This window comes from Schistocerca gregaria, chromosome 2, assembly GCF_023897955.1.
Source record: "Schistocerca gregaria isolate iqSchGreg1 chromosome 2, iqSchGreg1.2, whole genome shotgun sequence".
Lineage (NCBI taxonomy): Eukaryota > Metazoa > Arthropoda > Insecta > Orthoptera > Acrididae > Schistocerca > Schistocerca gregaria.
The window spans coordinates 251,296,291-251,311,703 of record NC_064921.1 but is presented as its reverse complement, the minus strand read 5'-3'; the positions used below and the strand labels follow the sequence as shown (position 1 = coordinate 251,311,703).

The 15,413-nt window shown below is 38.4% G+C and overlaps 2 protein-coding genes across 4 annotated transcripts in view; one reads left to right on the top strand and one right to left on the bottom strand.

The window, feature by feature from the left end:
* The window catches only part of LOC126336794 (mRNA (2'-O-methyladenosine-N(6)-)-methyltransferase), a 144,678-nt gene extending 137,828 nt beyond the window's left edge, over window positions 1-6,850 (bottom strand). Inside the window, exons 1-3 of the mRNA XM_050000818.1 lie at window positions 6,553-6,850; window positions 6,090-6,330; window positions 5,832-5,984 (exon numbers count right to left, since the gene is read on the bottom strand). Of these exons, the coding sequence (XP_049856775.1) occupies window positions 5,832-5,984; window positions 6,090-6,293 (357 nt within the window). The 5' untranslated portion in view covers window positions 6,294-6,330; window positions 6,553-6,850. The remainder of the gene's footprint in view (window positions 1-5,831; window positions 5,985-6,089; window positions 6,331-6,552) is intronic.
* Window positions 6,851-6,877: 27 nt separating this feature from the next.
* LOC126336793 (trithorax group protein osa-like) overlaps window positions 6,878-15,413 on the top strand; it is a 77,411-nt gene continuing 68,875 nt past the window's right edge. For 2 of the 3 annotated variants that reach the window (XM_050000817.1, XM_050000816.1), the window contains exons 1-2: window positions 6,911-7,304; window positions 7,418-7,494. In XM_050000817.1, the coding sequence (XP_049856774.1) occupies window positions 7,245-7,304; window positions 7,418-7,494 (137 nt within the window). In that variant the 5' untranslated portion in view covers window positions 6,911-7,244. Of the gene's footprint in view, window positions 7,305-7,417; window positions 7,495-15,413 lie in introns of all 3 variants that reach the window. The other variant, XM_050000815.1, reaches the window with a different exon arrangement.

The window sequence follows — 15,413 nt, the reverse complement described above, 5'->3', positions numbered from 1 at the left end:
TGAAGTCATACTCGATGGCTTTCCGCGACAAGATGTGAATAAAAACACCGTGCCTCTCCAGAAGTGAAGAATTACACCTTTCCCAGGTCACTGCTGACAGTGCTCATTTAGGATAGTGAAGAAATGTGATTCATTGTTGAAGACAATGTGATAATTTTCCTCGGCAGCTCAGGCTTCCTGGCCATGGCACCACTTCAAATGCAGCTGCTTGTGTTGCACAATGTGACGATCCTACAGTCTGGTGGTCAGATATGGTTGAATGGAACTTTGATGATGAGTATTCCAGGTGTCATGCATTCCATTTCAGGCCAGTCACATCCAAATGCCCCACAAATCTGGATATTTCCAGATTCAACCAGCTGGAAAAATTGAGACCCACAATACAGCCTCTTTCAAACTCTGTAAGGTACTGATAACACTGTCTCACACAAGTATGCAACATCTCTGTATCTTTCAAAGTGGTCACTCAGCACCTGATGATGTTCATGTCTCATTTATACCCTCTACAAGGCCTGGCACAAACATTAATCAAAAACAACACTGGTGCAGTCTGGTGGCCATTCCACCTGTCACTCTAGGTGCAATAATTCTCTAATCATCTACCTGCCAAAACTGACATCTGATCATCTGTTGGATGCTTCACTTTTTGACAGGCAGTATGTGTTAAAATACTTCTTGTCTTGATAACAAAATAATTATTATTGCTCTGATGGAAGCCTTTGAACTCAAACATACAGAGCTCTAGTCAAACATACAGAGCTCTAGCAAGAGTTGAAACATGTGACGCACAGTAATAAATTTATTTTGAGACCTAGGAAGTATGTTTTAATAACTAAATCTGGAAGGCCAGAGTGGAATTAGAGTCCAGTGACCACACAATTCAGTATAGTTTAGATCAGAATATAAGCAACAACTAAATTTTAGCACACAGAGGGCATTTATCATGTACACATCTAAAACAGAGTGAAAGGGAAGGAGTATTAGATTTACATGTTGTAAATGCCACACTTCTTAGGGAGGCAGTGCAATCTTGGAATGGAGGGGTGAGGATTTTGGATAATGTCTTCTTTCAAGACTGCACCAATATTTCCCATAAATAATTCTGGGACATGGGTCACAACATATCTGAGACTTCATACCTCAGCCAATACGCCAACAATGTCCAACACTTAGCTAAACAGTTCAAAATGATGAAAGCTTAATAACATATAATTAGTAAAATAGCGAGTCAGTGAGATGACTGATATTGCCTATTTCTAAAAATCTGTTTTATATTTGGTCTAGCATCTACCAACAAGCATCATAGGCCAAGAAGTTCCTTCCATTCCTCTCTGTTGTTTTTATTATTACCACAGTCAAAAATACCTGTAATTTGTAGCAAATGGAATTTCTAGCCTTAACATTCTCTGATAATAATGGATACCAACCACCAAGCTTTTGCTACCATAATGTTAGTTATGTTTTAATAAAATCTGTTTTTAGTGGAGCATCTTATGAAATCCAAGAAATTGTACTTTGAATCAAAATTCACCATGTGAAAATATTCATTCACTGAATATGGTCTTACAGCCAAGACATTTTTTTCTTGAATTCAGAATTTAGGAACATAGTTGTTAACAGATTTTATTACTGATGTCAAGTGACAACTACTTAGTTTTGCAGGCAAGCCTTGGTATCCAGGGAGACAGTTGCTTTGTTTTACTACATTAGAAGAAGTACTTTGTCCAGCTCATTATATGCAACAGTGTTATTTCAATGTGCCTGTCTGCTGCTCAATGCCTCCGCTATGTGATGAGTAGTAATATATCTACGCCATATTGTTATTTAGTGCTGGATTTTTTTTATAACAGAAAATCTGGGATGGAATAACAATAATATGAAATGGAAATGCTGTTGTTACTCACCACATAGAGAAGGCACTGAGTAGTACGGAGAGAGAGATATTGAAAGAATGTTGCCTCCCTCCAGACACATACAAATGCATAATATGTGACCACTTCAAACACTCACGTCTCCACAGCATCAATGAATTTTTCAAGGGAAGAAATTCGAGACTATTCTGTAATGTCCTCCAGCTTTCAAGAAATTTCACAAATGTTAATGAATGTTTACAAGTGTCCCAGAATACTCTAAAGTGCAACTTGAAACCAGCACATGTCGCACTGATCTGAACATCAGCATAACTGTCTTAACTGAAGAAATGTGGAAGCTAATAAAGACACAAACAACTCATCAAAAATGTTTATGGGCTTATTGAGAGAAACTCTGAGGGTTCTGTACAAATTTATTTATGTACCTATGAGGATGATGATAATAATAATAATAATTTCGCGGTGCTTAATGGCTTGGTGCAAGCCTTTTTATTGGACACCACTTCAGCAACTCGCGTATCCTTCCTGTTATGCAAATGGGGAAAGTGGACCTACAGTTTAATGTGGAATTGGAACCATGTGTTGTTTATGGTGACTCCTCGCATCATTGAGAAGAGAAGGCCAAGTTAAAACAAAGACTGAAGAATCCATAGTCTGATTGAGATTCGATCCTGCAACCTCTCAGTTTCCAGGCAAATGCTTTACTGCTAGACCATCAGGCCTGACAGGCATGTAGATAATCAAACAATGGAAACTCCATGTAGGAATATCAACAATGTAAGACAGACTGCTACAGTAGACTGCTATGGTAGTTATTCACTTAGGAGTTACGTAATTCCAATCTCACATGTTCATGAACCTCTCTATAACATTCTTGGATTGACCTATCTGCAATCACTGCACTCAACACCATTTAGAGAGGGGTCATTACACTAATGCTTTTTGTAACATTTCTGTTTTTGTTTGACAGATATATGTGTCTCAGTGGAAATATAACTGTTGTTAGTGCAAACTACAATCATCTGCTTCAAAAGTTGTGTACACTACTTCAATTGCTCATTGCAGTTTCTGGCTGATTCATTCTGAGAGCCACACATACATCTGAAGATGCAATTACACAATTTTGAAATTGATAAAATAATGTCAATATTTACATCACAAATAAATACAAATAAGTGGAACATTCCAAAGATATGTTGTTAGTGAATAAAACTGAATGTCCATGAGAGCAATCTGAAAATGTGAATAAAAATGTAATGAACAAGGTGTACCATAGATATTATTTAAAGTGAGATGGTATATGTTACACATATGGTACCTAGGATGTTTTCATTTGCATTTATCAGTTGCAAATGTTGGTGATACGTTTTGTTTATTATATTTCATTTGAGGGAGTATGTGATAGACTTGGGTCCAAAAAATCGATTTTTCAAAACTGTTATTTTCTTGATATACAAATTTTAATGCATGGTTTGTATAAATTTGATCTTGATATTAGTATCAGAAATGCTTTTGAAATATTAAAATGTTAAGCTCTACACTTGCAGCCACTTCCAACTTTTCATACATTCGGGAAATGGAGTCTTCTTATCTCAAAGCTGTAACAGATAATAAACAGTACAACATTCCAATAGAAAAGCAGGAATGTGGTGGCCACATTCAAAAGAGAGTCTGTGTTGAACTTTGTTACAAGCTAAACAAGAAGAGATGAGAAACAATGGAAAACAAGGAGGAAACGGCAGGCTGACTCTTAAAGAAATTAATTATCTTCAGTTATATTATGGAAGAGCTAAACAGATATATACAAACAATTTAGAGGCAATGGAGCATGTGTTGTGTGGGCAATTTACTTTCACAAGCTATCCACTGACCCGAACAAATAAATACTCTGTGACCAAAAGACGAAAGGTACAATACAATTTAAAAAAAAAAACCTTATTCACATAAGCACTACATACAACCCAACAAAAAAATCTATTTGCATTAGCATTCACTGCCAGAACCTGTTAAGTCTGCACTGAGGTTTCTTGCAAATTCTGATTTTCTGAGGAAGTGACTTCAAGACAAAACACATACTTTGATGAAGTAATAAGCGTACCTGGTGTAGAGAAACAACTGAAAGATCTGAAAGCAAATAGGTCACCAGGTCCGGATGGAATCCCAGTTCAATTTTGCAAAGAGAACTCTATGGCACTAGCTTGCATTTATCATAAATCTCTCGCCCAGCATAAAGTCCCAAGCAACTGGAAAAAAAGCGCAGGTGACTCCACTACATAAGAAGTGTAAAAGAATGGACCTGCCATGTTGCAGATCAATATCCCTAACTTCTGTTTGCTGTAGAATCCTTGAACATATTCTCCGTTCGAATATAATAAACTTCCTTGAGACTGAGAAGTTTATGTCAACAAATTGGCATGATTTTAGAAAGCATCGCTCATGCGAAACACAGCTTGTCCTTTTTTCACATGATATACTGGGAACAACGGATGGAGGGCAACAGGCAGATTCCCTATTTCTAGATTTCTGGGAAGCATTTGACATTGTGCCCCATTGCAGGCTATTAACAAATGTACATGCATATGGAATAAGTTCACAGAGATGTGAGTGGCTTGAAGACTTCTTAAATAATAGAAACCAGTACATTGCCCTTGATAGTGAGTATTCCTCAGAGACAAGGGTATCATCAGTAATGCTCCAGGAAAGTATGATAGGACCGCTTCTGTTCTCTATACACATAAACGATTTGGCGGATAGGGTGGCAGCAATATGTGGTTTTTGGTTGATGATGTCATGTACAGTAAGGTGTTGAAGTTGAATGGCTGCACGAAGATACAAGACGACTTAGACAAAATTTCCAGTTGGTGTGATGAATGGCAGCTATCCCTAAATGCGGAATAAAATGTAAGTCAAGGCAGATGAGTAGGAAGACCAAACCTGTAATGTTCAGATACAGTATTACTAGTATAGTCAAGACATTTAAATATCTGGGCGTAACGATGCAAAGCAATACGAAGTGGAACGAGCATGTGAGAACTGCGGTAGGGAAGGCGGATGGTCGACTTTGGTTTATTGGGAGAATTTTAGGAGAGAGTGGTTCACCAGTAAAGGAGACTGCATTAAGACATTGGTAGGAACTATTCTTGAGTGCTGCTCGAGTGTTTGGGATCCGTACCAGGTTGGACTGAAGGAAAACATTGAAGCAACTCAGAGGCAGGCTGCTAGATTTGTTACTGATACATTTAAGCAACACATACATGTTACAGAGATACTTCAGAAACTCAAATGGGAATCCATGGAGGCACAGCGACATTCTTTTTGAGGTACTCTACTGAGAAAATTTAGGGAACTGGCATTTTAAGCTGACTGCCAAATAATTCTACTGCCACCAACATACAATGTGCGTATGGACCACAAAGATAAAGATCTGAGAAATTAGGGCTCATACGGAGGCATATCAATAGTTGTTCGTCCCTCGCTCTCTTTGTGAGTGGAACAGGAAAAGAAATAACAAGTAGTGGGTACCCTCCACCACACATTGTATGGTGGCTTACACAGAATTTATATAGATGTAGATGAAGAAAATGCAAACGAAAAACTACACTAATAATTTAATTTTGATTAGACATTCAAAAACGACATTCAATGCACTTGATATACTAAAAATAGGTCTCTATGGTGTTGTTTATGTTATAAAAAAAGCTGTGGAGATGACTACACAAGTTCAGATGTATAGATAAACTAACAGTATTGTAGACAGTATTCTATACTATAAAAAGCTATCACAGAAGCCATCAACTGAACTGAAATCGAAGGTGAGCAAAAAAACAAGCACACAATGATATTAAAATATACTGTGTCCTTTGCAATGCAATCCACATGAGTGATTACAGATTTAACATCTAACATATAGCTCTGAGTAACAGAGGAAAATTAATTACCAAGTAGTACAACTACACAAACCTGTTGTTTTGGAAGAGGCATCTCCCATAGTGATGCTCCTGTTAATTTATTCCAGAAATATGGTCTGTTCTCTCTTTTACTCCAGAACTTCCGCCAACCCTGATGTATTAGTTCTGGTGGTAAGTCATCAATGAATCCTCCAACAGGAATTCCCTAGTTTAGAAGTGAATATGTATTAAAGAAACGATAAGAGTACCTCTAGGGAGTCATGTTTTGCATAAAGAAAAGATGATCATATAATAATGATAATTTTATTACCTGAGGAGTCTGGGGAATTTGAGGCAATGGTGCGGTATGAGGCATAGCATTTTCAAGGTCCACTCCTGGAGGAATCTTGATGGGTGTTGGAACAAGAACCGATAAATTTTCTGGATGATGTGGATGTGAAAGCGGTTGTACCTGCGTAACAGCTTCCCATGTTGATGTACTGGGTATTTCTTGCTTGCCGCCGATATCATTCATCGCGTTGGAAACAGTACCTCAGTTCACTAATATTAGGCTAAAAACATACAGATAATAACTGCAACAAGTTTCAGACACACACTTTTCTTTATTTACACCGTAATAATTGAAAGATTTTCCATGCTTGGCCAAAAAAGGCGAAACTGACGATTCCAAGTTGTGTGTCCGGCAGCACAAGAAAGCAGTAATTTAACAATATTTATAAAATTACTGATACTTTAATTAATAGTAAATGAAAACTGAATTCAAAATCACTCACTTCCAGTACAGGAAGGCATTAAAAGCGAAAGTTCTAGTCGATAACGCGCATCACTATTGTCAAACTACGTGACCACTTTGTTTACAAACTTTTGACACGTAAATATAAATGCAAAACAAGCGATGAAAATTGCGTACACCGCAAAACTTAATACAGGTACGTCTTCCTTGTACCTATTTACAACTTTTCGGTGAAACAAACCACGGTTTAACGTCAAAAACAGGGATTTCATTCATCTTTTTCGCAACCCGTTAAAGCGTACTTCACCCAAGACGACGCCATTTGCTCACAGCTGAAGTATGTCACGTGATCAGAACGAATTCCTGGCGTTGGTAGGGAATATTTTGAAAGGAATGACGGGAAGTATTAAAGATCTTATTTGATATTGCCAACGAAATAAAACAATATTTACATTATAGAGGCACTCAGTTGATGGTCAGTGTGACAAAAGCAAGCGCCCAACACATTCCTTTGATGGAAAGGACGATTACATCGCTATAATTTTTTGTATCATTTTTGGTGAATCCCATAGAATTTAGAGAGTTGCAGACATAGTATTTGTTGGGTTGACACCAGCCATTTCGTTTTCACTCAGTGTTTACGGCTTTGTGCGTTTGTGACGATTCGTGGGAAGTAATTGTGTAGCGATAAATTTTAAACTTTCGTTGATTAGTTTTGTTGTGAAGAAAACCATGTCTGTCGCCTTCGTACAGCGCGGTAGGCCACCGCCGAATCCCATGCAGATACAGAAGGTGATGTACAGTAAACGCACCAAGTTTACAATCGCTTACAACAAAATGTTAGATTTACTTCTGACAAATAAAGTTGAAGGTCGCATATTCGAAGATCGTCTATACTGTTACAGATGTTGGATGAAAACTGCCACCTTATTCAGACTATCCAAGAATATCAGAGCAAGGGAAAAGCACAGGAGTGCATGCAGTAAGTAATTCTCTCCTTCATTTGTGTTTGTGTGTAAACAGTACCATAATATTAGAAATTAAAGTATAACTATAGGTATGTAATTATTTACATATAAAATAGTGCTTTGGTGTTCTCTGCTTGTTCCATCCACCCTGTTGGAGATACCCTTAGTACGAACCATACCACTTCTCGCCCTCCTGTTAATCCATAAATATCATGTAGGCCTACATTTCCTTTTTGCCAGCACGTGTATTATGGAAGAGTGTATATAGTTTGTATATATTGTGAACACATATTTGTAGTAAACAATCCTTTTGGTGCCTTGTGGTTTCTTCACATACCAAACCTGAATTTTGTATTTTTTTCCATCTGACTGCAGAAGAACCAGAGATATATGCTCTGCCTTTATTTTAACTTTTCAAGAATATGTTTAAAATATTAGTTACCATAACATAAAATATAGCACTGAGCCAGCCAGGTAGACAACTTTCCAGACCTAGATAGAGCATTACTGGGTCAGATAAACAAACCAATACCATATGTTGGCAACATCCAATAAAATTGTCATGTTGTGACCTGTGGCTTCTTACATGTGCAGCAGAAAGAGAAAAGAATGCTGACAATATTTTCTGTAATCAAACAATGGAGACTCCAAGTAGGAATGTCAACAATGTAGGAAAGACCAGATTGATGGTTCCTATGAAGAAGACATGTCAAGTTGCAGACAGGCTCAATTAAAAGTCTCTCACAAAAAAGCTTTCGGCTACACACACACACACACACACACACACACACACACACACACACACATGCGTGACAGTTTGGTTTGTGAGTTGGCAAGAAATCTTAGATGTGGTGACATTCTGAACTCTAGCATAGAGCACAGTGTACAATTAGGATGAAGGGTGACAACCTGGGTAACATCTAACAGCTCTTCTTTTTGTTTTTAAAATAGACAGTACTTTAATGATGTAGTAGGGCTAATATGTATGGATACAAATGCAAGAAATGAAAGAGAAATGGTGTGGGCAGTTATGATCTGTTCTCTTAGTACCCTCATATTTGAATTTCTGGCTTTAATTTTACATTACAGTCTCCTTAATTAAAACCAAGTTTACAGAAAAAGCCATTGAGGATACCACTAAAGAAGTTATGCCTCATCCAAATATCACATCAGCCAATTGAGCAGTTATATCACCCTTTTCAGGGAACAAACATTTCCATCAATTTTATTTGCATCCTATGAATGTAATTTCATAATTTTTGTATTATTTCTCTCATACTGCCCTACATTTAAGACTTTGTTACTGTGCAAACTCTGCTGGTACCAAGTAATTTATTTGTATTCCTAAAATCATCACTTACAAGTTCATATTTTTTCCAGGCTCTGATGACCTAGGTCTTCAATGTCAGACCTACCTTGTAAAAAAAGCTTCACTATTAGAAGATTCACTCTTGCAACCTTGCATTTAATTATTTGTCTATTTTCTAAAATTTCGTTTTATTTAAATCCATCTTTCACTAAAGTCTAATCTCACAAAGATCTCCAGTTCAACTCCCCTCTTTTTCTTACCCAGTTTGGGGAAGACAGCAAGACATCTCAAAATGGCCTTCACTGATTCTTGCTTTAGGGTTCTTTGCCTTTTATGTTGTAGACCTAAGATTATAGTTCATAAAAACTTTGTTTTCCATGGTTGCACCATGCTCCTGTCCAGCTGTATTATTCACTTCAGCATGCAAAGTGCCAATCAAAACATTCAGGTTCTACAGAGTGTATCATCAACGTGGTTACAAACTTTCAGGTTAGAAAGAGTACACCTACTATGACGGAAAATGAAATAGCGATGCAAGGTAGGAAACACTTCCCTGGCACAGTAGTAATGACACAAAGCTTCAAGAAAGGAAGGACACGAACAGGATGAGAAGACATGATTATTATGCTCAGTGTTACAGAAACCAGGAAATAAGAACAAAAACAGAAACAGTAGTCATCGAAGAAGGTGTGATGCAGACCCTGCATCTCCGGCGTATGTAACATCTGATATTCAGGAAAATATAGAGCATGTCCTGGTATGCCTCAGCAGCTGCCATAATGGGTGCAGGTTTTGCAGTACTTTTAATCATATCCCCAGAAGATACAGTCAAGGCAAGTGAGGTCTGGCAATCTTTCTGGCCAACGTACCGGACCACACCGGCAGATCTTGTGTTGACGATACATCAAGGCTTTAATGTGTGGGGCCCCCATCACTCAGAAACCCAGCTAAGGATAATAAACATGTTGTCTCACCCAGTGTATGTCCCTACTTTCTTGTGTTTATTGCTGCCAGTACCACACTAGGAAAGCATTTCCAACCATGCATTGCTATGAGAGTTTTCATTAATTTGGTATACTCTATCTATCCTGAAAGTTTGTGATTGCTGTGCTGACACACCCTGTTTATTTAGTCTCTTGTGAAAACATCTGAACAGTCAGGTTATTCATAATAGCCAAATAATTCTTTGACAAGTGCTTTCAGGTTTTCATGAGAGGAACTGTTGATACTGGTTCATGAAACCCTTGATCCAGACAATTCCTGCAATTTTAGCTAGGTACATCCCAACTAACCCCCCCCCCCCCCCCCCCATGAACCATGGACCTTGCCGCTGGTGGGGAGGCTTGCGTGCCTCAGCGATACAGATAGCCGTACCGTAGGTGCAACCACAACGGAGGGGTATCTGTTGAGAGGCCAGACAAACGTGTGGTTCCTGAAGAGGGGCAGCAGCCTTTTCAGTAGTTGCAGGGGCAATAGTCTGGATGATTGACTGATCTCGCCTTGTAACAATAACCAAAACAGCCTTGCTGTGCTGGTACTGCGAGCGGCTAAAAGCAAGGGGAAACTACAGCCATAATATTTCCCGAGGGCATGCAGCTTTACTGTATGATTAAAAGACGATGGCATCCTCTTGGGTAAAATATTCCGGAGGTAAAATAGTCCACCATTCGGATCTCCAGGCAGGGACTACTCAAGAGGATATCGTTATCAGGACAAATAAAACTGGTGTTCTACGGGTCGGAGCGTGGAATGTCAGATCCCTTAACCGGACAGGTAGGTTAGCAAATTTAAAAAGGGAAATGGATAGGTTAAAGTTAGATATAGTGGGAATTAGTGAAGTTCGGTGGCAGGAGGAACAAGACTTCTGGTCAGGTGACTACAGGGTTATAAACACAAAATCAAATAGGGGTAATGCAGGAGTAGGTTTAATAATGAATAGGAAAATAGGAATGTGGGTAAGCTACTACAAACAGTATAGTGAACACATTATTGTGGCCAAGATAGATACGAAGCCCACACCTACTACAGTAGTACAAGTTTATATGCCAACTAGCTCTGCAGATGACGAAGAAATTGAAGAAATGTATGATCAAATACAAGAAATTATTCAAATAGTGAAGGGTGAAGAAAATTTAATAGTCATGGGTGACTGGAATTCGATAGTAGGAAAAGGGAGAGAAGGAAACGTAGTATGTGAATATGGACTGGGGCAAAGAAATGAAAGAGGAAGCCGTCTGGTAGAATTTTGCACAGAGCATAACTTAATCATAGCTAACACTTGGTTCAAGAATCATAAAAGAAGGCTGTATACATGGAAGAAGCCTGGAGATACTGACAGGTTTCAGGTAGATTATATAATGGTACGACAGAGATTTAGGAACCAGGTCTTAAATTGTAAGACATTTCCAGGGGCAGATGTGGACTCAGACCACAATCTATTGGTTATGACCTGTAGATTAAAACTGAAGAAACTGCAAAAAGGTGGGAATTTAAGGAGATGGGACCTGGATAAACTAAAAGAACCAGAGGTTGTACGGAGAGCATAAGGGAGCAATTGACAGGAATGGGGGAAAGAAATACAATAGAAGAAGAATGGGTAGCTTTGAGGGATGAAGTAGTGAAGGCAGCAGAGGATCAAGTAGGTAAAAAGACGAGGGCTGCTAGAAATCCTTGGGTAACAGAAGAAATATTGAATTTAATTGATGAAAGGAGAAAATATAAAAATGCAGTAAATGAAGCAGGCAAAAAGGAATACAGACGTCTCAAAAATGACATCGACAGGAAGTGCAAAATGGCTAAGCAGGGATGGCTAGAGGACAAATGTAAGGATGTAGAGGCTTATCTCACTAGGGGTAAGGTAGATACTGCTTACAGGAAAATTAAAGAGACCTTTGGAGAAAAGAGGACCACTTGTATGAATATTAAGAGCTCAGATGGAAACCCAGTTCTAAGCAAAGAAGGGAAGGCAGAAAGGTGGAAGGAGTATATAGAAGGTTTATACAAGGGCGATGTACTTGAGGACAGTATTATGGAAATGGAAGAGGATGTAGATGAAGATGAAATGGGAGATACGATACTGCGTGAAGAGTTTGACAGAGCACTGAAAGACCTGAGTCGAAACAAGGCCCCTGGAGTAGACAACATTCCATTGGAACTACTGACAGCCTTGGGAGAGGCAGTCCTGACAAAACTCTACCATCTGGTGAGCAAGATGTATGAGACAGGCGAAATACCCTCAGACTTCAAGAAGAATATAATAATTCCAATCCCAAATAAAGACAGATGTGAAAATTACCGAACTATCAGTTTAATAAGTCACAGCTGCAAAATACTAACGCGAGTTCTTTACAGACGAATGGAAAAACTAGTAGAAGCCGACCTCGGGGAAGATCAGTTCGGATTCCGTAGAAATGTTGCAACACGTGAGGCAATACTGACCCTACGACTTATCTTAGAAGCTAGATTAAGGAAGGGCAAACCTACGTTTCTAGCATTCGTAGACTTACAGAAAGCTTTTGACAATGTTGACTGGAATACTCTCTTTCAAATTCTGAAGGTGGCAGGGTTAACATACAGGGAGCGAAAGGCTATTTACAATTTGTACAGAAACCAGATGGCAGTTATAAGAGTCGAGGGACATGAAAGGGAAGCAAAGGTGGGGAAGGGAGTGAGACAGGGCTGTAGTCTATCCCCGATGTTATTCAATCTGTATATTGAGCAAGCAGTGAAGGAAACAAAAGAAAAATTCGGAGTAGGTATTAAAGTACATGGAGAAGAAATAAAAACTTTGAGGTTCGCTGATGACATCGTAATTCTGTCTGAGACAGCAATGGACTTGGAAGAGCAGTTGATTGGAATGGATAGTGTCTTGAAAGGAGGATATAAGATGACTATCAACAAAAGCAAAACGAGGATAATGGAATGTATTCAAATTAAGTCGGGTGATGCTGAGGGAATTAGATTAGGAAGTGAGACAATTAAAGTAGTAAAGGAGTTTTGCTATTTGGGGAGCAAAATAACTGATGATGGTCGAAGTAGAGAGGATATAAAATGTAGACTGGCAATGGCAAGGAAAGCGTTTCTGAAGAAGAGAAATTTGTTAACATCGAGTATAGATTTAAGTATCAGGAAGTCATTTCTGAAAGTATTCGTATGGAGTGTAGCCATGTATGGAAATGAAACATGGGCGATAAATAGTTTGGACAAGAAGAGAATAGAAGCTTTCGAAATGTGGTGCTACAGAAGAATGCTGAAGATTAGATGGGTAGATCCCATAACTAATGAGGAAGTATTGAATCGGACTGGGGAGAAGAGAAGTTTGTGGCATAACTTGACCAGAAGAAGGGATCGGTTGGTAGGACATGTTCTGAGGCATCAAGGGATCACCAATTTTGCATTGGAGGGCAGCGTGGAGGGTAAAAATCGTAAAGGGAGACCAAGAGATGAATACACTAAGCAGATTCAGAAGGATGTAGGTTGCAGTAGGTACTGGGAGATGAAGAAGCTTTCATAGGATAGAGTAGCATGGAGAGCTGCATTAAACCAGTTTCAGGACTGAAGACCACAACAACAACAACATCCCAACTATGTTGTGTGCTTAAGTGCATTGTTATATTCAAGCTGTCATGTTTTCCATTGTTCATATTTTTAATCATAAAGCTCGTGTTCTTCATTTGCAGTGAAAATTTGGTGACTTGTGTGACAACAAAATATCAATTTAATGCTGTTGGTATCTGATTATTGTAACTTTGCTTAATGTCAACTGCTCTACTGTTTCCTAATTTGTTAAGAAAAGCAGAATAATACATCCCACATTGATATGCAGCAGTTCTAAGAGAGACAACATCTCTTACTGCTTTCATAGCTCCTCTGCCTTTTGGTTTAGTGAGCTTCTTTTTGCAAGTGCAAGCCATGATACCAAAGTCTAAAAGGAAGAAAAAAAAACTTACTTTGCAATTACCTGCCATGTAATAGCATATTTCAACAGTATTGACATCTACTCACAAGAATTTGTTGAAATCTGTCCTGTGTGCACCCATTTAGCTTAAAGTACTATTACTTCTTTTAGAAAAGATATTTAAAGTAGTTCATAGTATATTTAACTTTTTAATCTTTTAAGGGGGTGGATGGATGTGATTTACTTCAGTCAATGTTAAAGGACAAAAATGCAATATTGAAAAAAGAACTTATCTTTATTTCTTCAACATATGGAACAATATTCATTGTAGGCAATCATTTCATAGATAATAATAGAGAGAGGCCTATGGTCATCTTATGTGCTTTTGTTGAACTTGATTGTGTACATGTTTACCAAAGTTTCCAATGTTGAAATGTGCTCCCTCACCTGTACCCAAGACAAACTGAGTGTTTGATGGACATCACAGGCTTGGGGTATCCATGTAATTAAATTATTGGAAAGGCATTTCATATTAATTAGATCTCCTGGGGATGCCACCTTATTGGGGTATTTACATTTTGGATGGATTGTTTTCTGCTTACATGAAACTGAGAGGTACAATGGCCATAACATGACCATTGGTAGGGCATATTATGCCAGGCAGGTCTCAGCAGGTGAGTGAGACAAAGTGTGTTCCACCAATCCCATGTTCCATCTATGCAGATTAACCCTGCACACCATAAGTGAGAGCAATCCAGAATTCAGTTTGTGAACAAACACAGAAGGGCAAATTTACAAATTGCACAGAAGACAGAATGGAGAGTAGCCATCTGCAATCTCCCATACAGACCACTTTACTTTCTTCAGTAGAAAATTGACTGAAACAGACTAACCATACTATGATTCTGCTTTCCTGGCATATTCGTCCAAAGTGAGTAAGTGGATATCCACCCTCAGTTTTTATACTACAATTTAAATAATTTTATGATTGACAGATTGCAGAGGCGGAGGGAGGGGAAGTTAGTGGCATATAGCCATGGCAACAAAACAGGCAACACAGCAAGAACACGTGTTGTCCAGAAAAGAACTATGATTTACGTCCCAAAACGTCAATTACAAAATTATTTTAATTGAAGTATAGAAGCTATTGTAGATGGTTAAAACTGCTGTGAGCTCCACTCTTCCCAATTTTAGCACTAGACATGTATCTCACAAACACAAACAGGCTTGGCAAACTCATGTAACATGATTAGGGTTGCTGGAAACTTTGTTGCTACATGTAAGTTCATATAATGTGTGTAACTTGGCCTCTGATAGAACATGTTGGAAGAAATGGACTGTGGGAACTAATGCAGTGTATCCGCAACAAAAAGGATGCCAAGCTACTTACACACCCACACCTTGCTACATAAAGATTGGTTAAAGCAAAATATCTAGACCCAGGGAAACTTGACTGATACTGCAACATTCCTTATACTGACCATAAACTGCAGGGCACCTAGAAAGGTAAATAGGTTACTGGAACTGGAAGCGTAACTAAATAACATCATATGGTGTATCATTGGGGTATCAGAGATGCAAAGAAAATAAGAGGATCAGGTACAGCTGCAGTCAGGAAATGTCCTTTACTAAAGAGGCATGTACAATGGCAGGTACTCAAGAACGTGTTTTATTATTAACAAGAAAATTATATTAAAAACAAAGATTCCAAGACTTACCAAGCGGGA